Below are 25,927 nucleotides of genomic sequence, written 5' to 3'. Positions count from 1 at the left end.
GGCCTTCCAGCTCATTGTGGAGAGTCAGCTGAAGGTGGGGGAGCACAGAGCTGTTGGAAGCCCTCAACAGAATGGCACATGAATCAGAGGAGTGCGTCCGCCTGCTCTCTGATGAAGTGGTGCCCGCAGGTGCGTGCATGGAGTCCTCTATGAGAAGAATAGCAGACGCCATGAAGACCCTGGTCCAGCAGAGGGTAGAGATGCACGCAGACATGCACTCCATTGCAGTAGCCATGGGTGAGTGGCAATGCGCAAGGGAAACGGGGCACCTTGACGTCCTTCCAGGTGCCCCTTCACCTCAAGGAGTCAGGCCAGGGCCCTCGGGTACCAGAATGAGGAGGAACAGCCACTGGACACCCTTGGGTCATCCCTTCCCACCAGTTAGCAGTTCAGCTGCATGCAGCCGGACCAGGAGTGAACCTGGAGGGAGAAGTGTGAGTGTGGCAGGGTCTTTTGGAGCCTCATCAAGCACTTTCTCACGCACTTTGTCCATCACACTCACTTCAATGTCCCGAGCATTTTCGATACTGCCTGCTGGAATTCTCTTTTAGGTGCCCATCTGAGCTGACCTTCATCACCCACCCACTGACTGCACTTCCATACAGCACCTGTGCCCATCCAACACGAGGCTCTGCTCACTTTCAATTTACACAGCATGGTAGTCCTTAAGTTTTTGACTAGCTCCCCCATCATTTCCCCTCTCCCGATCACCCATGTCCTTTCCCCCATCACAGTGGAACCCCCTGGCATCACCATCCACCTCCATAACTTCACCTACAGCCCGAACCCTTCTCCTTCAGGAATGTCCAGGTGAACATGCACATTCCCTACCTTTGTGAAAATCTGACCCCCATTCACACTGATCTCACCAACCTCCTCCTTTCCACCCGCAGGTTCCATGTTTGCCTCCAAGTCCCTACCATCCACCCTCGCCATCCCTTCTACTGGTACCAATGCACCCCCACTCTCCCAGCCTACCTCTGCCCTCTCTCACTCTCACCATTACTTCATACCACACCCACCGTCAGTTCACTCCCCAAGAGGCTCACATTGACTCCACAGACCCCTCCCTTGCACATCCACCTGGAGATTCCACACCACCCCCGCCCCCTAGTACACCTCCCCCACAACATACACCTCCCCCTCCCCCCCGCCAACATTCACCTCCTCCACTCCGCCACAAACACCTTCCGTGCCCTCCCTACATACAACTTCCACCCGACCCACATACACCTTCCACCCCCACTACATACGCCTTCCACCACCCCCCCCACACATACACCTTCCATCCCCCTACATACACATTCCACTCCTCCCACATACAGCTTCCGCCCCCCCCACATACACCTTATGTGCCCCCCCACCGTACACATTCTCCCCCCATACACCTTCCTCCCCCCTACTCTCTGTACACCTCCCCCCCATACCTTACCCACCCTGTACACCTTACTGCCCCTTTGCACCTTCAACCCCCATCAACTTTGCCTCCCAACACCTTCAACCCCCCCAACATTACCTCCCCAACATCTTCACCCCCCCATGTCACCTCCCCAACAGCTTCACCCTCTCCAACTTCATCCCCCAACACCTTAGCCCCCCCTAACATGTTTGCCCGCCCCCAACACCTTCCCACACCCCCTCCCAACTTCACGCCCCCTCCCCAACACCTTCCCCCTCCCCCTTCCAAACCTCACCCACTCCAGTACAACTTCCTCTCCCACTCACACCCAGGCCTTCCTCTCCGCCCCACTCTTCACCACTCATCTGTACCTGCTCATGGCGATGTCCCTGGAAGATGATGCGAGACCACGGTAATGTCCCTGAAGTGCCAAAGCAGGTCTGAAGCATCAGCAAAGTCCATGAAGATTCAAAGCTTCGGCAAATTTGAAGCTGCTGTGTGGAGACCTCCCATCTTCCAGGAGCTGCATCGTGAGAGAGCCAGGTCCATGAGAATCCACCCAGCATGCATTGCATGTGTTCCACCAGGATCCAGTAACTGTGAGGCCTCCAGTATCATCTTTTCCTCGGATGTCTGCAATCTGAGAAAGGCCCCAAAGGAAAGTCCTGACTTTTGCATTATTATTATTATTATTATCAATCCGCCGTGGCAGAAACCATCAGATGTAAGCATCTGTGAAACCGATTTCTGCCCCTCCTGTGGAATTCCCCCCCCCAACCCGCCATGACACTCGCTGCCAGTGGGAGTGGAAAATCCCATCTTATGGATGAGAGTTCCCAACAAATAAATGTCGGACGTTTCTGTTTTTCCCCCATATCCCAAGCTGACCTTCTTCCCTGGGATCAGTCCCCTTCTACGCCTCCCTCCCCAGTGGATCCTCCTCTAAAAGTTGCTCTCTAATTGGGTGCCCAGGGTTGGGGACCAGATGTCCCCTTCCACTTGGCTCTGATTTCTCCACCACGCTCACCTCTACCCCTCCCCCCAGCCACAGGCTCCCACTAGAAGCTGCAGGATGCTTGCGTGCTGCTGTTGTCTGCTCTGCCCCACCCCGCCCTGCCCATCTGAAAGCCAACTCTGTAAATCAGATTAATGTCTGGGCAGGGACCCTGTTTAAAAGAAAATCAGGACTTCTGAGCTCCCCAACTGAAATGCTGTCGCCACCCCCCCCCACCGCCAACTTAATTTGCAATGAACACAAACAAAGGATAAAGTTCAGATAAAATGGGATATATCCACAACTTCCATTAATTTGGCATTAAATTGACAATCTCATCCAGAAATCCTGTATGATTGGTGTGAGAGATGGAAATGTTGTATTGACGCAGTTAGGGGTATTCTTCTGGGACATGAGATTTAAGGAAAAACTTTGTGCTTTGTGCCCTGCTTGGTGCCAAGACTAAGGGCAAAAGTAAAAATGAGTGAAAGGTGAACTCAAAATGAAGTAAGGTGTATTCTTGGTCTAGGATTGTTCTGTTTGGAGTTGTTTATTTAATGATGAGACTGTACCTTTAAGAGTTGGTGCCTTCAATTCTGATTTATCAGGTGGTGGCATCAGCAACCTGCCCTTTTAGTAACTGATTGATAAACTGTGAAAAGTCCACAAAGGTTGTAGTCTGAGCACAGATACATTAAAGGTAAGAGTTCCAATAATGAATAGCTGTGAGTGCAATGTGAACTGGGTAACTGTGCTCTGAGGAGATTTTATTACAATCTGCTTATTTGCAGGAAGTGAAGTTACAGTTACTTGGAAAATCATGGCCCGGCTTGTGGAATGTGTGCCAAATTTTTCCAATGGGCAAAGTAAAGAGGTAAGGTACCAATGGACTTGCATTAATGCCTGGATAGTAATTTATAAGATATCTTGCCAGATCTAGATGCAGCAGATGCAAGTTAAGGTGATGAGTAGCTGTATATAGAAAGGAGATCCCAGCTTCAATTCTCTTGAGAAGTCGAGTTGTTTGACTTCAGGATTGAGACAATTATTTTCCTGGGTCAGGAAAACATAAAATGGCCAGAACTCCCTCTCTATTTTGGCATTCCTGTTCTGATGTCCCCTGGGCTGGAGTATCATAGAATAGTACAGTACCAAAGGTGACTAATTCAGTCTGTGCCAACTTAGTTTAAGAGCAATCCAGTTAGTCCTTCTTCCCCATATCACTACAACATTTTCTCCTTTGTGTTTTTATCCAATTTCCTTTTGAAGACTAGTTGTGAATCCAAATCCACCACCCTAGATCAGGCACTTAATTCCAAATTGTAATTAAAGAACTTCCTCCTGTTGCATCTGTGTCTTTTACCTATTACCTTAAATCTGAGCCCTTTCATTTTCAAAAGATTATCCTTCAAATTTTAAACACCTCTATCAAGTCTCCTCTTATCCTTCTCTGCTCTAAGGAGAACAATTGCACTTCTCCAATCTATTCAGATAACTACAGCCCCTCATTCCTGAAACCATTCTGGTAAAAAAGCTCCTGTACCCTCTCCAAAACCTTCACATGCTTTCTAAAGTGTGGTCCCAAACTCCAACTGGGGCCAAAATAATGGTTCATATAAGTTTAACATAATTTCTTGGATTTTGTGCGCCATGTGCCTTTATTCCTTAAGCTCAGGATCCCACATGCTTTCTTAATTGTATTGTTAACCTGCCTTGCCAGTTTCAGAGATTTGTGCACAAGCACCAGAGCTCTCTGTTTCAGCATCCTTTTTTAAAAATTGTACCATTCAGCATGTAAGGTCGCTCCTCATTTTCTTCAAAGCATTCTTTTCTGTGTGTTCGCCTATTCCACCAGTCCATCTATCTCTCCTTGAAGTCTATTACAATTCTCCTTCCTGCTTGCTGCACCTCCAACTGTTATGTCATTTTGAAGTTGTACCCTGTACTGCCAAGTCCAAGTCATTAGTGCGTATAAAAAGCAGCAGTGGTTCTAGTGCTGAACTTTGGGAAACACCGTGGGCAGAATTTTGCCCTTGTCGGGTGGGCTGGGCGTGAGCGGGCGGGGTCAGTCAGGAAGCATACTGCCACCCGCGATCAAGGCCAGAAAGCAATTTCATGCTGGTGGGCCAATTAAGGCCCACCCAGTGTGAAACGCAAGTGGCAGCGCTTGGCGCTGTCTGTGTGGGGGTGTGGGGGGGAGTGCAAGCGGGGCAAGTGCGAACTTCATGCATGCACACAAGTGCGCACTTGATAACCTCCCTGAGGTACAGAGCTGCCTCAGGGAGATGAAGAGTTTAAAAAAATAATAAAGAAATGAAGAATATTTTAAAACTTGTCCCCTTATGTGACTCTGTCACATGATCAGGGCCATTTTATTAATTAAATTTAAACATTTTTATTTTATTTTTATTTGATTTAGGAAACCCTATCTCGCCCATGGATGAGGTTTCCTGAAAAGTGCAAAGGCTGCTTGGCCTTTTTGCCTGCCCGCCAACCGTAAGGGACAGACAGCCAAAAGTTTCTCTTAATTACCTTGTTAATGGGCTCAATAGGCCTTTAAATTGTCAGTGCGCTGCCAACTCCGGAAATATCACACGACTGGCACACCCCCCCTCCCCCACCGAGGTAAAAATTTTGCCCTATACGTATCTTCCTCCAGTCTGAAAAATAACCATTCACAACTCTGCTTTCTATGTTGAAGAGTCATATGGACTTAAAACATTAACTATGTTCTTCTCCGCAGAGGCAGTCAGACCTGCTGAGTTTTTCCAGCTATTTTTGTTTTTGTTTCAGATTTCCAGCATCAGCAGTACTTTGCTTTTATCTGCTTTCTATCTCTTAGCCAAGCTCCAGCTCCTGCCCCTTTTATCCCACGGACTTCATTTTGCTAACAAGTGATATGTAGTATTTTATCAAATGCTGTTTGGAAGTCCATATACACAACTTCAACTGCAATGCAACAAAGCAAGATATTGTGGGAAATGGCCAACTTGCAATTCCTGCCTCGAGGATGAAAATCTGTGCCCTTGTATCCAGGAAGATTAAGTATTCCTTTTGTGCCGGCTCCCAGGTACTGCTACTATATCATATTCCGACTTGGCTATTTACATCTGCAGATCACCAGCCTTAATCTTCAAATATTTACACACATGGGGAAGAATTTTCACCTCAGTGGGTGGGCGCGCGCCCAACCCACTCGAGTGAGAAATGACCCGCGTTGACGTTGGGCAAGCGTCCCAATATCAACGCGCAGTCTCACGATAGTTTGGTCGGCGGGCATGCCGTTGATTCCCGGCTGACAATTAAAAGGCCTGTTAAGGCAATTAAAGTATCAATTAAGTTAAATTTGTCGCTGTCCATCCAGCCTTATGGTTGGCGGGCAGGTGGAAAGGCCAAGCGACCTTTGCATTTTTTTGAAACCTCATCCACGGCAGGAGGTTTCCAATATCAAATCAAAATAAAATAATTTTAATATCTCACTTATAACATGTGCCTACTTATGTGACAGAGCCACATAAAGGGACATGTTTTATAACATTTCTCACATCCTTTTTTTTTTGAAAATTCTTCATCTCCCTGAGGCAGTTCTGTGCCTTGGGGAGATTATGAAATGCACACCCGCGCGCATGCGTGAAGTTTGCATTTGCGCTGCTCGCACTACCCCCCCACCCAAGCAGCACTCAGCGCTGCCACTTGCGTTTCACGCCAGGCAGGCCTTAATTGGCCCGCCAGTGTGAAATCACCTTCCAGCCTCGATCGTGGACGGCGGTCTGCTTCCCGCCTGCCCCCACCAAACCCGACCCGACACGGGCTAAATTCTGCCCATGCACCCCAAGCCCAACTTCAGATTCTTTGTGTTTTTCTATGACCCCACTGAATTCTGCATTATTCCTAACGCTGTGTCTTCCAGTCCTCTATGTACCTGGTTGTTACTTTATAATATTGGTCCAAATCTTCCCATCAGTGTCAAAACCGCTCTGCTGATCAGTCAGAAAACTGTGCTCTTACCCGGTTACGTTTAGAAGCAGCATCCTAAAGCACTCCCTCAGTGCAGGAATTCACACAGAGACCCGAGGAGAGGTTCAGCACAGAAGACATGCCCTCTTTTTACGGCAATACCTGCTGTCTGGTCCGTTTAAATGTCCAGTGTGAAATTTAGTGAATGGGTGAATGGGTAGGGTTGCTAGGTGGGTGAGGTAAGTGAGTAAGTGGGTAGGGTGGCAGGGGGTAGGGTGGTAGGTGGGTGAGGTAAGTGAGTAAATGGGTAGGATGACGGGGGTAAGGTGGTAGGTGGGTGAGGTGCATAGGTGGATGTGGTAATTATGGTTTTATCTAATGTGTAATATACCTTTAAGGAGAATGTTTGTTAAGGAAGATCACATGATCTTTATTACCCAATAGGGGAGTAGTGCGGGCTACCTCTGTAGTTAGTTGTTAGTAATGTGGAGATAGGGTTTGAAGTGAAAGCACAAGTGTAGTTTCTGCTGAGTACCTTTGTAAATAAGCTAGAAATTTTCCACCTAAGAAGTGTCTGCTGATCAACTCTATCAATAGTACCAACTCGGGCACCACTCACCACAGTGGGTGAGGTGTGTAGGTGGGCAGGCTGGTAGGTGGGTGAGGTGGGTAGGGTGGCAGATGTGTAAGGTGAGTAGGTGGGTGAATGGTAGCTGGGTCAGGGATAGTTGGGTGTTGAGGGGGTAGTCAAGTCTGGCTGGGCAGTAGTCAGGTCTGGTCGGGGGGGGTAATCAGGTCAGGTATCTGGTTGGTGGAGGGTCGTCGGGTCAGGGTGTAGTAAAGGGGTCCAGGTGGTAGTTGGAGGGTCGGTGGTGGTGGGGGGGCAGGTAGATTGGGATTTGGTCAGTTGTGTAATTAATTACCCAGGGCTTAGATTAGGATTCTTATGTCTACTGTTTCCTGGGTAATTATCCTGGCAAGCACATTGGAACTGTCCGAAGTCTCTGACTCTAACTCAGAGTTGGAGACTTTCATGGAGGGTCCCAGGGAGCAGGGGAATTTCCCATCAAAAGTTCAAATCTCCTGGGCAATTCCCAGGGAGATCCGTGCGCCGGGTCATCCACAGGGTTGTGATGTGCACCCTGAGTCGTACATCTGGTCTCCAGAGACCGGAAGATCTGGGCCAATGTATCCTGATTCCCAACACCTTACCAAATTATTTAAACTCAACGCCTTGGTGCTAGTTAATCTTTCCACAAGGATATTGGTCCCAGCTCCGTTCAGGTGCAACCAAAGTACCTTCTCATTTGTTTTTGGAGTGAACAGCTGATTTATTTAAGTGTGTGGCTCCCTTAAATTTCCTATGCAGCTTAAAGGGGCCAACTTGAGTACAGCCTGTGCAGAGACCTTTGTGTTGCAGCTGTGTGGCTGCAAGCCTTACAGGGAACATTGGGTACAACCTGTTCATCTGGAATAAGTACCTGCTGCCACACAACAAGCCCCAATGTCTCAGGATTTGAATCCCTCACTTCTGCATCATGAATCTAGACACAAATTAATGTACCATATCTTCCTATTTCTACCCCTACTAGTGTCAGTGAATATTCTGCTGAAATCTACCGTCTACTGTTGCAACAACATTTAAACAGAGGCCTGAATTTTCACTCCTAGGCTGGGAAAATTCCCAGCCCCACATACCCAACCGGGAAAACGTCTGCCTCGGTGATCCGGCACTGTTTCACAGCTGTTCAAAAAAATAAATACAACAAACAAAATCCCTCCAGCCCTCATCCCTCACACCACCACACACTTCCTGTGCCCCATTCATGCCAACACGTGCCACCTCATGCCCCCTGAAGAGTCTGAAAGTTCATCTGTAAATGTTTCTTATACATTGAACAGATTGAGTGCCATAATCAGTGAGAATGAAAGACCAGGTTATCTGGAATGCAGTGACTCTGATATGAAAATCTCAGTCTGATAGTGCTTGCTTTCTGTCTCGAACTACATTGTGCAACTTGTTGACTGAGCTGGTGGAAATGTTACCCTGCCCCACCCCTGCAATCAAACTCTGCTGGGTAAGACTATTCTAACGGACATTTCTGTTTCCCGCATCATATCATATATCTTTTAATCATGATTCTTTTTTCAAATTTGTGTTCATTGAGATGAAGTATGTTGATACTGGGGAATAGAACAGATTACATTTCAAATACTGCAGCCAATTTAACCTGGGGCAAGAGATAAACCTGGGATAGAATTGCAACTCCTGTCCTATATTAACACAGATCAGGCTTGACTCCCGACCGAACCCTGTGTCAATGGTGAGTAATAATGAGCTAAAATTATTAAATCTTGAGGATAGGTTGCACAGACTAAGTTAGTATTCCCTCAAGTATAGAAGGTTCAGGTGTAATCTAATTGAGATGTTTAAGATGATTAAACAATTTGATAGGGTTGATGGAGAGAAACTTTGTCCTCTGCAGGAGAGAACAAGAGACTTAGGCCCAGATTTTCATCGAGTTGGGCCAACTTGGGAGCCCTTTAAAAATGGCAGGCAGGACCTGATTCCAGAATTCCTGCTCCCATTCCTGTTTTCAGCAATTTTCGTAGGCATGGGATGAGAATGTGGGTAGCTAGCCAGCATGCAGCACTCCCGCCTTTGCTGGCTCTATTGCAGGGGTGGGCAGTTCAAATCCCCCTGGCAATTTCAGTGGAGTCAGACCCCTTCTCTCAGAGGAGCCATGAACCATGAGGGAACCCCAGTTCCAAGTGTCGAACCAAAAAACAAACAGCTGCCTGCTTGTGGAATTCTTTCATGGACAGGCTTTGAAATATAAAAAAAATGTGTTTTTTCAGTTTCATAAGTTAGATTATTATAAATTAGATGTGTTTTTACTGCAGTGATTTGTTAGGGCGCTCTCCTGCGAAGGTATGTTTAACAATTTTCTGTCTTTGATGTGGTAAGTGAGTGTGTTTCTTTATATTTACAATGGATTGACCAACTGAGAGAATTACATTTTTTCTTTGAATGGATTTTATGAATGAGAGTTTTTGTCAGTGTGAAGTGTGCTTGAATGACAGCTCTATTAGATTGTTAGAAGATTATTTTTTAATATCCATTTCAAAGACATCCTGATGGCTGCTCATTGTGGATACTGGATAAGTGGCTATGGAGGATACAAGGAGGGAGCATCGGAAGGATGATCAGAAATATGGTGGGCGACGTTTTTTTTAAAGGAGACGAGTCTGCGGAGTCGGGAAATTTCGCAACTCAACCTTCCCACCTCTTCCACGAAAATCCAGTTCAAAACCTTAAAGCTAGACCAGTCAGAATGATGTTGAGAAGCAATTTTTAACACAAATAGTAATTTAAGTCTAGAATTTTCTCCTCTGTCAGGCTGGGGGTTAACCAAAAATGTCAAAACTGAGATTGATATGTTTTTGTTACGTAAGGGCATTAAGAGATATGGAGCCAAAGCAAGTAGAAGAATCTAAGATACAGATCGTCCATGATCTAATTAAATCACAGAACAGGCTGGAGGGGTTGAATGTCCTACTCCTGTTCCTACATTCTTATGAACATGATAGGAGGTCCACAGGAATGGTCAACAGTCAGATACGTGATGGTGGAGTGGGGCATGGATCGAAGTCAGGATAGGGTAGCCTGGGGCCCTGTTTCTTTGTGGGATCAAGAGGATCACTCCTGTTCCTTCTGGCCCACAAAGAAATTTTCAAAAAACAGTTAAGTTCTGGTCCTGGGTTCTCTTGGCAGCTGTTTTCCTGGGAATCTGCACCACCCATTGCTGCCCAAGGTCAAAACTGATTTATGGTCCAGATGACATCATCGAGTCCAGTTCTATGGAGCACTGCTTCGACAGAGTACTAAACTCGGGGAATTTGCTAAGTGAGAGTGTTTTAAGGGTTCAACTCTTTCTAAACTCTAGTTAAGTTTTGCAAGTGACCCTGCCTGATCACACTATGATCTTCTATGGTCATCTTAAGTAGGTGGCCTCTGTGATTCTCCATGGATGGAATACTTTGCACTCCTGCAAGCCCTCAAGCAAAGCCACATGGGTGCTCTCAGCCTGTTGCTGGGTCAATAACAGCAATTGTGGGATGAGGCCCCTAAGTGGACACTAATTTCCCACTTAAACACCTCAATTAGCAGCAGGGTGGGAAGGCCATCCACCACCTTAATTGCTGTGGAGGTGGGACAATGGCAGGGGAGTGCACAGGATTCCACCCTGCATTTCCTTGACTTGTGGGGAGTTAATGTGTCCAGGTCATCTTGTGCTTGAAAGTTCCACATTGTTTTTGCACTATTTTTCCTGTAAATGGCTCTCCAGCTATGCCTCTGAATAAATGGGTTTCCTGAATTCTCCCCGGTAGGTTATTGATGCCATTGCTGATGCCATTTCACGGACTGATGGCTGCTCACTATTGGACGTGGATCCTGGTTCCTCCACCAATCGGACCGTTTATACGTTTGTTGGCTCTCCAGAAGCTGCCGTGGAAGGAGCACTAAGTGCTGCACAGGTGGCCTTCCAGCTCATTGACATGACGACACACAGAGGTGAGCTAGTGGATGGGCTGCTGCGGGGAGATTGGACAGATTTTGATATCTGCTTTAATGGTACATAGTACATTGATTCTAAAGTAGATGGGAAGTTCAGTTTTGCAGGGTTCTATGGAACTGTAGCATACTGTGCAATCAAGAGTGGTGTTTACAATGTATCTCAGAGTCCAAGGGCTTCCTCCTCTCTCCCGTCTGCGCCCTTCAGTACATCTGTTCCATAGATCTGTGGGCCTAAATTCATAGTCTGCCAACTTTGATCTGTGTGTGTGTGTGTGTGTGTGTGTGTGCGCGCACAAGAGTGTGATGCTTATACAATAACTTATTTAAAAATTAAACACATTGTGGTTACCTAATATTAGGTCATGAGCGTGGCAGTCTTTGACCATGTTACAACTCAGAATTATGGCCCTTGTCAAAACAGTGATAGATATATTGACCTATGCTCTCACTTAGGCTGCTATCTGGAATAGATTTGGAATAGGTATGCTGCATGTTGGAAGTAAGGATTTAAACTGCTTCACTTATGGTATCCATTGGCAGATGAACTGAGTTCAAAATGGCTCTGACTTGAACCCCAAGTAGCCCCAAGTTTAGAGCAATAAATGTGCTCTGCTGCAACATCCAGGCAACATAAGGTCTCATTAGTTCTGGGTTGATGCTTTTGCTGGGAAATGACTTAGATAAGCTATTCCAGGGTGGAACTGACAAACCCACAGTTTCATATTAGATACCCGAGTGACAAGAAAAATGTACCAATGCATTATAGAATCTCGGTGTAAGCCCTCATAGCAGAATAAAGGAAGGCTATGAGAGCTTTGTATTAGAAACCGAGGACATGGCCTGAACTTGACGGGAAGCAAATTTAAAATTAATCTGTAAAAGTATTATTTCAGTGAGCGAGTGGGCAGTCTGTGAAGCAGGGGCACCAGGGAGCTGGGGAAAGCAGATGGTATCGATTCATTCAAATGCAAGGTAGATAGCTTTCTTTCAAAAAATAATATTTTGGGATACATTATCTGAGTAATTTGAAGCATTGCATGTGTATTAAGTGTGACAGGTTTGGAGGAACAGGCGACTTTGGATCGATTTTCTCAAAACACTTCAGCACTGAGGGTTCCCCACATTATGAGCTGAATTCTACATGCTCCTGATAGGCATGTTACCATGGAGATATGTTCACACACATGGCCCTGTCCTTTGCAAACAGAAAGAGCATGTCCATGCAATGAAACAACTAAACAAAAGCTTGGGGGAAAGCCATTCCCTGGCTCATTCCCCATTGTAATGCATTGACCAATCAGAGTCCTCTTGCCAAGCAATCAGCACCCTTTTCTTATGCAGTATGATTTGTTGTTCCCTTTAGGTTTGGTATTCTGTGAATCTGTCCTGATGAGTGAAAGACGAAAAGCTTCTACAACATATGTCTTTTTTTTTAGCAATACTCAAGTTCTGTACTACCAAGCAACAATTAATAATGTTTCATTTCAAGATTTGTCCAGGGACTGAAAGGAGGTTGAATAAAGTTGCAGACGAATTCCAGTTTCAAGGTCAATGATATGTAGCTGCCCTTTACTTTCTATTTTCCTCCATGGTTTTCTTGCCTCATGAAGATATGGACACAGTATACTGGCTGATCTTCATTTGGAAGCCTAGACAATGATCATAACCAAGCTGCCCAACAGCTATGGATAAGCCAATCTGCACAATGCTTTTTACACATTCTTGGGATGTGAGCATTTCTAGCAAGGCCAGCATTTATTGCCTATCCCTAGTGTCCCTTGAACAGGTGGTAGCAAGCAACATTCTTGAACCTCTGCAGTCCAGTGGTGTAGTTACATCCACAGTGCTGTTAGGAAGGGAGTTCCAGGATTTCATCCTGATGACAGTAAAAGAACAATGATATAGTTCCGTGTCAGGATGGTGTATGACTTGGAGGTTGGAAACTTGGAGGTGTTCTTATGTAGCTGCATGCTGCCCCTATTCTTCTAGTTGGTAGAGGTCTTGGGTTTGGAAGGTGTTGTTCAAGGAGGCTTGATAAGTTGCTGCAGTGCATCTTGAATGTGGTACATATTGCTGCCACTGTGTGCCAGTGGTGGAGGGAATGATTCTTTAAGGTGATGGATGGGGTGCCAATCAAGAGGACTCCAAAAATCAGTTTTCTGACATCAGGATGAACTTTAGGAATTCTGTCCTCAGGACTTTTAAGGTGGGTTAAGCTTCCTCACAAACAATCTTGGGAAGCAGCTTTGCATGTATTAGCATGTCATGTATGCTTGTTTAAGAGGCCATCTCACTAGAATTATGTTTACTTCCAAAGTAAATTCCCCACCAGTCAGAAATTAGAATGTTAATTTTTATGATTATATTTATGTGGTGTGCACCTGGCAAACTTCCGTCTTCCAGCACTTTGAGCTGAGTAGATGCTGCTTTGGTCTTCTTGGGGACCACTCACAGCTTGACTCATATTGGGTGCCGGTAGGACAAGCAGATGAAGGGTGGAAGTGTGGCGGGGGGTAAAGCAGGGTGAAGGCTGGACATGGGAGGCAGGCAAAGGAAGGTAGAGGGGGTAGAGTGGAAGGGTGGAGCGGAGGCAGGATATGGGTGGCAGGCAAAGGGCGGAAGTGGGTAGGGTGGAAGGGTGACTTGGAGGCTGAAAATGGGAGACGGGAAGGGGGCAGGTTGTCCATGGAAAGGACTGTCCTGGGCAGGGAGGGAAGCACTGAGGGAATGCTAGGGTGCAGCCACATTGGACGGAGGGAAGGGCCATGTGTATTGGGTCTGGGGATGTCATGTGACTGGGTGGGGGAGGGAGGTTTCCAGGCAAGGATGTTGGGAGAGAGATGGCCCTAGAGAATGTGGTCAGCCATCCCACCACCCCCACCTCACCAAGGCAGAAATCATTCCCAATTTCACCACTGAACTTAAACTGCAGAACGAAAGATTCCAGCCTAGGAATGGGATAGCTGAATATTTCTCTTCCTAACTTGGAATGTTTGCACCTTTGTTTTCAATGTGTTTTTTGCTCTTTCACAACTGTGGCAGTTTTGGAAGATTAAGAACTTTGGGCTGAGTTGATTTTAATTTGGTCATTTTTCCTGTCAGGTGAACACCCCAGATTAGGTGCTTTGGATGTTTGTCCCTTCATCCCAGTCCGGAATGTTGGTATGGAGGATTGTGTTCAGTGTGCCAACGAATTTGGGAAACGGCTTGCGGAGAAACTGCAAGTCCCTGGTAAGTACATTTAGAAAAGCTAAACAAATCATAAGGAGAAACTTTAGGACTGAATGGGGGCAAGTGCAGTCCCATACGAATTGCTGTATGTGTTTACTCCGTTAACCGTATAATAGTAATAGCTTGGTATGCGCTAGAGAGAGTACAGAGGAGATTTACGAGGCTGTTACCAGGACTGGAAAATTGCAGCTATGAGGAAAGATTGGATTGGCTGGGATTGTTCTCCCTGGAACAGAGGAGGTTGAGAGAGGATTTGACTGAGATGTATAAAATTGCGAGATACCTGGATAGAGTGGATGGGAAGGGTTTATTTACTTTAGCAGAAAGGTCAGCGACTAGGGGCATAGATTTCAAGTGATTGGTAAAAAGATTAGAATCACAGAATCTCACAGTGCAGAAGAGGTCCTTCGGCCCATCGAGTCTGCACTGACACGTGAGAAACACCTGACCTACCTACATAATCCCATTTACCAGCACTTGGCCCAAAGCCTTGAATGTTATGACGTGCCAAGTGCTCATCCAGGTACTTTTTAAAGGATGTGAGGCAACCCGCCTCCACCACCTCCCAGGCAGTGCATTCCAGACCGTCACCACCCTTTGGGTAAAAAAGTTTTTCCTCACATCCCCCCTAAACCTCCTGCCCCTCACCTTGAACTTATGTCCCCTCGTGACTGACCCTTCAACTAAGGGGAACAGCTACTCCCTGTCCACCCTGTCCATGCCCCTCATAATCTTGTACACCTTGATCAGGTCACCCCTCAGTCTTCTCTGCTCCAACGAAAACAACCCAAATCTATCCAACCCCTCTTCACAACTTAAATATTTCATCCCAGGCAACATCCTGGTGAATCTCCTCTGCACCCCCTCCAGTGCAATCACATCCTTCCCATAATGTGGTGACCAGAACTGCACACAGTACTCCAGCTGTGGCCTCACCAAGGTTTTATACAACTCCAACATGACCTCCCTACTTTTGTAATCTATGCCTCGATTGATAAAGGCAAGTGTCCCATATGCCTTTTTCACCACCCCACTAACATGCCCCTCCGCCTTCAGAGATCTATGGACACACACACCAAGGTCCCTTTGTTCCTCAGAACTTCCTGGTGTCATGCCGTTCATTGACTACTTCCTTGCCAAAGGGGAGATGAGGGTATATTTTTTTATCCAGAGAGTTGTGGAGTGAACTCACTCTCTGAAAGGGCAGTAGAAGCAGAAGCCCTCAGTTCATTTAAAAGGTGTCTGGATATGCACCTGAAGTGCCCGTAACCTGCAGGGCATTGGACCAAATGCTGGAAAGTGGGATTAGGCTGGGTGGCTTGTTTCTTGGCTGGCACAGACACGATGGACAAAATGGCCACTTTCTGTGCCATAAACTTTCTATGATTCTATGTTTGTCTATGGGCTGAACCCACAGGACCAGGATTCAATCATTTAGCCCCCAAGTCTGTTTTGCTTTTCAATTAGATCATGGATAATCTGTGCTTCAACTATCCTTTACCACCCCTGCTGAATAAGAATCTACCTATCTCAGTTTTGAAGATGTCAGTTTTTCCAACATCCATGACCTATTGGAAGTGGGGGTGGGGGTGAGGGTGGGCATGGGGGGAGGGGCACAATTCCAGATTTCTACTACCATTTCTGTGAAAAAGTACTTCCTCATTTCCCTCATAAACAGACTAGCAATAATTAAGATTATGCCACCTTGTATTGGATTCCCCTAACAGAGGAAATAGTTTCTTTGTATCCGCCCTAATCTGTTTATTATTTTATACATCGCTGCTGCTAACTTCAAGGGAATGCAAGTTTAATCTCTGCAATCCGTCCACATAATTTAACTGTAATTCCTGATATCATTCCAATGTTTCTGCACTGCACCTTCTCCATGGCCAATATATCCTTCCTGATATTCGGTACCCAGATCTGAACTCGACACTCCAGATTGGGTCTAAGGTTCTGTATAACTGAAACAATACTTCCTCACCTTTGAATTCCACACCCCTGGAGATGAAAACCAATGTTCCATTAGCCTTTTTGATTGCTTTTTATATCTGTGAACTAGACCTTTAGTAATTTGTGTAATGTAACCCAAATTTCTTTGTTTTTGCACAGTCCAATTCTCTTGACATTTAGAAAGCATTCTACTTTGTCTTTCTTAGTTCTAAAGTGGATGACCTCCTTCTCTTTTCCACACTGAACTCCATCTGCCACAATTTTGCCCCTCACTTTAGACTGTTTGTCTCATTTATAGATGGAAGCAGAAAGTTACAAACTCACTGTGTCTTCTAATTTAGTATTAATTATGAACTTGGCTAAGCACCTCTCTATTCATCCAAGTTATTAATATATATGGTGAAAAACTAAGGCCCAGAACAGATCTCTAGGGGAACACCATTTGTCACATTTCTCCAATTGATTTTGTGTGTTGGCTGTGTGCTGTCTAGTTGCTTCTGTTGTTTACTCATGTGCTGTCCTATTGGCCTTTTGTTCTGGCTGTGTGTTTGCCTGTGTCCTGGCATATTGATAAAAACAAAAAACTGTGGATGCTGGAAATCCAAAACAAAAACAGAATTACCTGGAAAGACTCAGCAGGTCTGGCAGCATCGGCGGAGAAGAAAAGAGTTGACGTTTCGAGTCCTCATGTTGAAAGGGTCATGAGGACTCGAAACGTCAACTCTTTTCTTCTCCGCCGATGCTGCCAGACCTGCTGAGTTTTTCCAGGTAATTCTGTTTTTGTCCTGGCATATTGACCCTGATATTAATAGGGATCTAGGGAGGATGCAGGGAGGTTGATAGCAGGTAAAGTATCCGCAAGGCCAGGGGCATTGTGAGGTCCTGCTGATCCTAAAGGCAAGGTGTCATTTGAATCATTTTGAGGCTGACTCCTGCCCAGCAGTTGGCTGGCAGCTGGGAGCAGTCAGTAACAGCAGGACACTGCTGGTGTGGATCAATGGGGATGTTCTCCATCAGTTGCTAGGGGGGCTGCAAGTTCCAGGTCACAATTGGGGCTGGTGGATGGTGGGGGAAGGTGGCAAGATGCCGTCACCCGGGCTGGGGGAGGCTCATGATTTCCTTGTGAGGCTTGGGGGTAACAGTCACAAAAAAATCAAACTCACTGCCTCTGTATGTTTTCCCATGTTAACTTGTGTTCATTCTAATGCCACTGTTCCTCTTCCTACAGTGTATTTATATGGAGAAGCAGCTCGTGATGAGCGTCGCAGAACATTGCCCAGCATTCGAGCTGGTGAATATGAAGGACTACAAGAAAAGGTACAGAAAAGAGGAACAATTTAAAAGTAGCACATTATGTAGGGAGGAGAAAAACCACTCAATCTCGCTCCATCTTCCTGGGCATTTCAAAGATTTCTTTTTTAATTCATGCACGGGATGTAGGCTTCACAGACTGGCCCAGCATTTATTGCCCATCCCTAAGTGCCCTTGAGAAGGTGGTGATAAGCTGCCTTCTTAAACAACTGCAGTCCATGTGGCGTAGGTACACCCACATTGCTGTTAGGAAGGGAGTTCCAGTATTTTGACCCAGCTACAGTGAAGGAATGGTAATATGTTTCCAAGTCACGATGGTGAGTGACTTGGAGGGGAACTTCCAGGTGGTGATGTTCCCATCTATCTGCTACCCTTGTCCTTCTAGATGGTAGTGGACTTGGGTTTGGAAGACGCTGTCTAAGAAGCCTTGCTCAATTCCTGCAGTGCACCTTGTAGATGGTACACACTGCTGCTACTGTGTGTCAGTGGTGGAGGGAGTGAATGTTTGTGGATATGGTGCCAATCAAGCGGACTGCTTTGTCCTGGACGGTGTCCAGCTTCTTCAGTGTTATAGAAGCTGCATTCATCTAGGCAAGTGGAGAGTATTCCATCACACTCCTGACTTGCTCCTTGTAGATGGTGGACAGGCTTTGGGGAGTCAGGAGGCGGGTTACTCGTCACACAATTCCTAGCCTCTGACCTGCTCTTGTAGCCACAGTGTTTATATGGCTAGTCCAGTTCAGTTTCTGTCAATGGTAACCCCCCAGGATGTTGATAGTAGGGAATTCAGTGATGGTAATGCCATTGAACATCAAGGGGCGATGGTTGGATTCTCTCTTGTTGGAGATGGTCATTGCCTGACACTTGTGAGGCACGAATGTTACTTGTCACTTGTCAGCCCAAACCTGGATATTGTCCAGGTCTTGCTGCATTTGGACATGGACTGCTTCAGAATCTGAGGAGTCGCGAATGGTGCTGAACATTGTGCAGTCATCAGCAAACATCCCCACTTCTGACCTTATGATGGAAGGAAGGTCATTGATGATGCAGCTGAAGATGGCTGGGCCTAGGACACTACCCTGAGGAACTCCTTTAGTGATGTCCTGGTGCTGAAATGATTGATCTCAAACAACCACAACCAGCTTCTTTTGTGCTAGGTACGACTCCAACCAGTGGAGAGTTTTCCCCCTGATTCCCATTGACTCCAGTTTTGCTAGGGCTCCTTGATGCCATTCTCGGTGAAATGCTGCCTTGATGTCAAGGGCAGTCACTCTCACCTCGGGAGTTCAGCTCTTTTATCCACGTTTGAACCAAAGCTATGACGAGGTAAGGAGCTGAGTGGTCCTGGCGGAACCCAAACTGGGTATCAGTGAACAGGTTATTGCTGAGCAAGTGCCGCTTGATAGCATTGTTCATGACCCCTTCCATTACTTTACTGATGATGGAGAGTAGATTGATGGGTAATTGGCCGGATTGGATTTGTCCTGCTTTTTGTGTACAGGACATATCTGGGCAATTTTCCACATAGCCGGGTAGATGCCAGTGTTGTAGCTGTACTGGAACAACTTGGCTAGGGGCACGGCAAGTTCTAGAGCACAAGTCTTCAGTACTATTGCCGGAATGTTGTCAGGGCCCATAGCCTTCGCAGTATCCAGTGCCTTCAGCTGTTTCTTGATATCACGTGGAGTGAATCGAATGGCTGAAGACTGGCATCTGTGATGCTGGGGTCCTCCAGAGGAGTCGAGATGGATCATCCTCTTGGCACTTCTGGCTGAAGCTTGTTGCAAATGCTGCAGTTTTATCTTTTGCACCGCTGTGCTGGGCTCCTCCATCATTGAGGATGGAGATGTTTGTCGAGCTACCTTCTCCAGTGAGTTGTTTAATTGTCCACCACCATTCACGACTGAATGTGGCAGACTGCAGAGCTTAGACCTGATCTGTTGGTTGTGGGATTGCTTAGCTCTGTTTATTGCTTGCTGCTTATGCTATTTGGCACGCAAGTAGTCCTGTTTTATAGTTTAACCAGGTTGACACCTCATTTTTGGGTATGCTTGGTGCATGCCCTCCTGCACTCTTCATTGAACCAAGGTTGATCCCCTGGCTTCATGGTAATGGTAGAGTGGGGGATATGCCGGGCCATGAGGTTACAGATTGTGTTCGAGTACAATTCTGCTGCTGCTGATGGCCCACAGTGCCTCATGGATTCCCTATCTGGAGTTGCTAGATCTGTTGAAATCTATCCCATTTAGCATTGTGATAGTGCCACAAAACATGATCGAGGGTATCCTCAATGTGAAGGTAGAACTTCATCTCCACAATGACTGTGCAGTTGTCACTCCTACCAATAGTGCCATGGACAGATTCATCTGCGGCAGGCAGGTTGGTGAGGATGAGGTCAAGTATGTTTTTCCCTATTGTTGGTTCCCTCACTACCCGCCACAGACGCAGTCTAGCAGCTATGTCATTTAGGACTCAGCCAGCTTGGTCAGTAGTGGTGTTACCGAGTACATTGAAGTCCCCCACCCAGAGAACATTCTGTGCCCTTGCCACCCTCAATGCTTCCTCTAAGTGGTGTTCAACATGGAGGAGCACTGATTCATCAGCCTAGGGAGGGTGGTACGTGGTAATCAGTAGGAGATTTCCTTGCCCCTGTTTGACCTGATGCCATGAGGCTTCATGGGGTCTGGAGTCAATGTTGATGAATCCCAGGGCAACTCCCTCCCGACAGTATACCACTGTGCCGCCACCTCTGCTGGGGCTTTCCTGCCAGTGGGACAGGGCATACCCAGGGATGGTGATGGTGGAGTCTGAGTCTGATTTATTACCTTTTTAGTTTAGTGCAGTTTAGAATCTAGTTCTCTTTCTGTCTACCTGACTTTCTGATCCTTGCCCTCAGCTTGACACAGTTGGTAGCACTCTTGCTTTCAAGTCAGAAAGCTGTGGCTTCAGCTTCACCCTACATCATCCAGGCTGACATGTCGGTGCAATAGTGAGGGAGTGCTCCATTTTCGTAGATGCTGTTCCCAAGATAAGACTTTAAACTGAGGTCAAAATGCCTGTTCTAGAGGGCTTGGGTTAAGGTTAAAAATACCACGATACTGTTCAAAGAAGATACTAATGTTCCTCAAATATTTGAGGCTTCTGGGGAATGGGTAACATAATATGTTTGAGATTGCTACAAACTCTTGAACCAGGGCACAGGCCCAAGTTTTGATGAGAGTTGCGATTTCACTACTTTACAGAGGAAGCTGTTGAATGTGTAGAACAGACCAAATGGAGGGAGGCAGTGCAGGAGAAAGAGTGGAAAATGTAGGGGAAGTTTGGATAGTTGTTTGAGAAGTGGCCTTTTGAGAGCTATTAGTTTTAGTACAGATGGACAGCACAGTCTTTTCCAGCTCTGTGCTATTCAACTTCAGCCAGCACTCACAAAAGTAGATGGAGAGATCATTCATCCTTTGGCTGTTTATGTAGATAAATGCTGCAGTAGTCACACTTCAAAGCAAGTTATTGTAAGTGAAGCCCTTTGGGATTTATCTAAGAGACGTGCTAAAGCACTATGTAAATGTTGCCACTTCTTCCCTCAACCTCTTCTTCTAAAAGCTAGTTGGAACTTCTGAGTTCAACAACAGAGATATGGATTAACACTCAACACTTTCTGGGAGAGCAAGGGAACTGGAGCGAGGGATACTGACAGCTCCACACAGTACTGCTTGGGAGGGACTACTGAACCCAACTGAGAGAGATGAGTTGGATTAACATGAATAGGTAGCAGGCATCACAGAGTGCCACAGTAATCTTCTCATTTTAAGGCTTTATGTTAACAACAGAGAGAGCCGGTTGCATGGAAGTTACTGAGGGCATCGGTGAGGAAGCTAGATTAACATTAATGGAAATGCAGTCGGTAGCAAAGGGCGCTACAGGAATCTTATCACACAATCTATATTCACAGCCATCATCGTGTTAGGATCACTCCCATGTCCTGGAAAGTTCCTTTTAGATGGTGTTGCCAACTGCGATTAAATGTATTCCTGGATGTTTCATCACATGGCTTGCTGCCACACTTCAGCCATTTGTCAGCCAACACATCTATCCTTGTGTCGCACTGTCTTCCTATGCCAATTGGGGAGGTGGTGGCATAGTGGTATTGTCGCTGGACAAGTAATCTAGAGACCCATTGCTGTGGGGGCGTGGGGGCGGGGTGGGGGGAGGGGTGCGGGGGAGGGGGGGTGGCTGGTTTCGAATCCCGTCACGGCAGATGGTGGAATTTAAATTCAATAAACAATTTAGAATGAAAAGTCTAATGATGACCATTATCAATTGTTGTTAAAACCCATCTGGTTCATTAGTGCCCTTTAGGGAAGGAAATCTGCTGTCCTTACCTGGTCTGGCCTACAAGTGACTCCAGACCCACAGCAATGTGGTTGACTCTGATGTGCATTAGCAAGCCACTCAGTTTTATCAAACCACTATAAAATCTCAAGAAAGGAACGAAACTGGACGGACCACCCAGTATCGACCTAGGCACCAGAATGACAATGGCAAACCCTGACCTGTTGACCCTGTAAAATCCTCCTTACTAACATCTGGGGGCTTGTGCAAAAATTGGGAAAGCTGTCTCACACATTAGTCAAGCAGCAGCCTGACATAGTCATACTCATGAAATCCTATCTTACAGACAATGTCCCAGGCACCATCAACATCCCTGGGTATGTCCTGTGCCACCAGCAGGACAGACCCAGCAGAGGTGGCAGGCACAGTGGTATACAGTCAGCAGGAAGTTGCCCTGGGAGTCCTCAACATTGACTCTGGACCCCATGAAGTCTCATGGCATCAGGTCAAACATGGGCAAGGAAACCTCCTGCTGATTACCACATACTGCCCTCCCGCAGCTGATGAATCAGTGCTCCTCCATATTGAACAAGTGCACAGACTATACTCTGGATGGGAGTCTTCAATGTCCATCACCATGAGTGGCTCTGTAGCACCACTACTGACTGAGCTGGCTGAGCCCTAAATGACAATTGCCCAACTGGGTCTGTGGCAGGTGGTGAGGGAACCAACAAGAGGGAAAAAGCTCATCCTCACCAACCTGCCTGCCGCAGATGAATCTGTCCATGACAGTATCAGCAGGAGTGACCACCGCACAGTCATTGTGGAGATGAAGCCCTGCCTTCACATTGAGGATACCCTCCATCGCATTGTGTGGCACTATCACTGTGCTGAATGGGATAGATTTCGAATTGATCTAGCAACTCAAGACTGGACATCCTTGAGGCACTGTGGACCATCAGCAGCAGCAGATGTACTCGATTGCAATCTGTAACCTCATGGCCCAGCAAATCCCCCACTCTACCATTACCATCAAGCCAGGGGATCAACCCTGGTTCAATGAGGAGTGCAAGAGGGCATGCCAGGAGCAGCACCAGGCATTCCTAAAAATGGAGTGTCAACCTGGTGAAGTTATAAAACTTGCATGCCAGACAGCATAATCAGCAAGTGATAAACAGAGCTAAGCAATCCCACAACCAACAAATCAGATCTAAGCTCTGCAGTCTGCCACATCCATGGATATGGTGGACAATTAAACAGCTCACTGGAGGAGGAGGCTCCAAAAATATCCCTGTCCTCAACAATGGAGGAGCCCAGCACATCAGTACAAAAGATAAGGCTGAAGCATTTGCTACAATCTTCAGCCAGAAGTGCCAAGTCAATGATCCATCTCAGCCTCCTCCGGAGGACTCCAGCATCACAGATGCCAGTCTTCAGCCAATTCGATTCACGTGATATCAAGAAATGACTGAAGGCACTGGATACTGCAAAGGCTATGGGCCCAGACAATATTTCGGCAATAGTACAGAAGACTTGTGCTCCAGAACTTGCTGCACTCCTAGCCAAGCTGTTCCAGTACAGCTACAACACTGGCATCTACCCGGCTATGTGGAAAATTGCCCAGATGTGTCCTGTACACAAAGAGGAGGACAAATCCAACCCGGCCAATTACCACCTCATCAGTCTACTCTCCATTATCAGAAAAGTAATGGAAAGGGTCATCCACAGTGCTATCAAGCGGCACTTGCTTAGAAATAACCTGCTCACTGATGCCCAGTTTGGGTTCTGCCAGGGACACTCAGCTCCTGACCTCATTACAGCCTTGGTTCAAACATGGACAAAAGAGCTGAACTCCTGAGGTGAGCTGAGAGTGACTGCCCTCAACATCAAGGCTGCATTTGACCGAGAGTGGTATCAAGGAGCCCTAGCAAAACTGGAGTCAATGGGAATCGGGGAAAACTCTCCAGCGGTTGGAGTCATACTTAGCACAAAAGAAGCTGGTTGTGGTTGTTTGAGATCAATCATCTCAGCACCAGGACATCACTGCAGGAGTTCCTCAGGGTAGTGTACTCAGCCCAACCATCTTCAACTGCTTCATCAATGACTTTCCTTCCATCATAAGGGCAGAAGTGGGGATGTTCACTGATGATTGCACAATGTTCAGCACCATTCGCAACTCCTCAGATACTGAAGCAGTCCATGTCCAAATGCAGCAAGACCTGGACAATATCCAGGTTTGGGCTGACAAGTGGCAAGTAACATTCATGACACACAAGTGGCTACAAGAGTAGGTCAGAGGCTCGGAATCCTGTGACGGGTAACTCATCTCCTGACTCTCCAAAGCCTGTCCACCATCTATAAGGCACGAGTCAGAAGTGTGATGGAATACTCCCCATTTACTTGGATGAGTACAGCTCCCACAGCACTCAAGAAGCTGGACACCATCCAGGACAAGCAGTCCACTTGATTGGCACCATATCCATAAACATTCACTCCCTCCACCACTAATGCACAGTAGCAGCAGTGTGTACCATCTACAAGATGGACTGCGGGAGGTATTAAGAGGCTAGGTTCAGAGAGTATAAAAGTAGGCTATCTTGCAGTGCAGACAAAGTCAGCTTTGGAGTGCTGTGTTTGGCTCCAGTAGAGTGCTTCAATTGGAGTTTGGTGACTGAGGGAGCTCGGTGAGGAGGAAGGAGGTGCTCTTTTTCTTTTCTACCTCTGCTCAAAGAAGAGCGGTGGCCATGGTAAGTAGGAACTGGTGAGTAAATTGAGAAATGTAATGTTTTTAAAATTCCTTTACTGGGATTACCTGCAAAGTGCCAGGAATAAGGGAAATTTAGGGCCAATTTAATGAAGTAATATAAATAATCCAAAATAGAATAAAGTTAATGTATGGGAAGTAGAGTTAAGAAATGGCAAGGCAGCTCAATCAAGTGGAATGCGTGTCCTGTAATATGTGCGAAGTCATGGACACTACTGGTGTCCTAGATGACCACATGTGCAGGACATGCTGCCAGCTGCAGAAACTTGAGCCCCAGGTTTCAGAGCTCAAGCGGGTGGCTGGAGTCACTGTGGCGCACCCACAAGGCTGAGAGCTATGTGGATAGCAGGTGCAGAGGTAAAAAAGCATATTAGAGAAATGAAGAGGGATTATGAGAAAAGACTGGCAGCCAACATAAATCCCGTCATCTTCTATAGGCACACAAATAGTAAAAGGGCGGTAAAAGGAGGGGTAGGGCCGATTAGGGACCTAAAAGGGAATTTACACATGGAGGAAGGGGCCATGGCTGAGGTATTAAGTGAATACTTTGTATTCATCTTTACCAAGGAAGCAGATGCTACCCAGGCCATGGTAACAAAGGGGGAAACTCTGCCACTTGAAGGGTTGAAAATTGATAAGGGGGAAGTGTTGAATAGATTGTCGGTACTTAAAGTTGACAAAGTACTGGGATCATATGAGATGCATCCAAGGATATTGAAGGAAGTGAGAGCAGAAATTGCAGGGGCACTGGCCATTATTTTTCAGTCTTCCCTGGACTCGGGGGTGGTGCCAGAGGACTAGAGAATTGCAAACATTATGCCCTTGTTCAAAAGAGGTTGTAAGGAAAAGCCCAGTACTTACAAACCAGTCAGTTTAACTTCAGTGGTGGGGGAGCTTCTAGAAACAATTATTCGGGATAGAATTAGTAGTCGTAAGGGAAAATATGGGCTGATAAGGAGGAGCCAGCATGGATTTCTAAAGGGGAAATCATGTTTAACTAACTTGATGGAGCTTTTGAAGAGGTAACAGAAAAGGTTGATGAGGGTAATGCTGTTGATGTGGTGTACATGGGACTTTGAAAAGGCATTTGTCATAGTGCCACACAACCAACTTGTGGGAAAAGTTATTGTTCATGGAATAAAAGGGACAGTGGCAACTTGGATACAAAATTGGTTGAAAAATAGGAAGCAAAGAGTAATGGTCAACGGATATTTTTCGGGCTGGAGGAAGGATTGTAGTGGAGCTTCCCCAGAGGCCGATATCGGGACCCTTGCTTTTCCTTATATATATTAATGATCTAGATCTTGGTGTGCAGGGGACAATTTCAAAGTTTGCGGATGATACAAAGCTTGGAAGTGTTGTGAACTGCGAGGAGGACGGTGTTGAACTTCAAGTGGACATAGACAAGTT

General features: G+C 46.4%; 1 protein-coding gene across 1 annotated transcript in view; it reads left to right on the top strand.

Annotated features, from left to right (window-relative positions):
* The first annotated feature begins 3,194 nt into the window (after positions 1 to 3,194).
* Positions 3,195 to 25,927, top strand: part of ftcd (formimidoyltransferase cyclodeaminase) — a 98,848-nt gene continuing 76,115 nt past the window's right edge. Inside the window, exons 1-4 of the mRNA XM_041200274.1 lie at positions 3,195 to 3,267; positions 10,743 to 10,926; positions 14,032 to 14,160; positions 17,342 to 17,430. Coding sequence (XP_041056208.1) covers positions 3,214 to 3,267; positions 10,743 to 10,926; positions 14,032 to 14,160; positions 17,342 to 17,430 — 456 coding nt within the window. The 5' untranslated portion in view covers positions 3,195 to 3,213. The remainder of the gene's footprint in view (positions 3,268 to 10,742; positions 10,927 to 14,031; positions 14,161 to 17,341; positions 17,431 to 25,927) is intronic.

This window comes from Carcharodon carcharias, chromosome 12 (genome assembly GCF_017639515.1).
Source record: "Carcharodon carcharias isolate sCarCar2 chromosome 12, sCarCar2.pri, whole genome shotgun sequence".
Lineage (NCBI taxonomy): Eukaryota > Metazoa > Chordata > Chondrichthyes > Lamniformes > Lamnidae > Carcharodon > Carcharodon carcharias.
The sequence above is the reverse complement of the archived record's forward strand: the minus strand, read 5'-3'. Positions and strand labels throughout refer to the sequence as shown.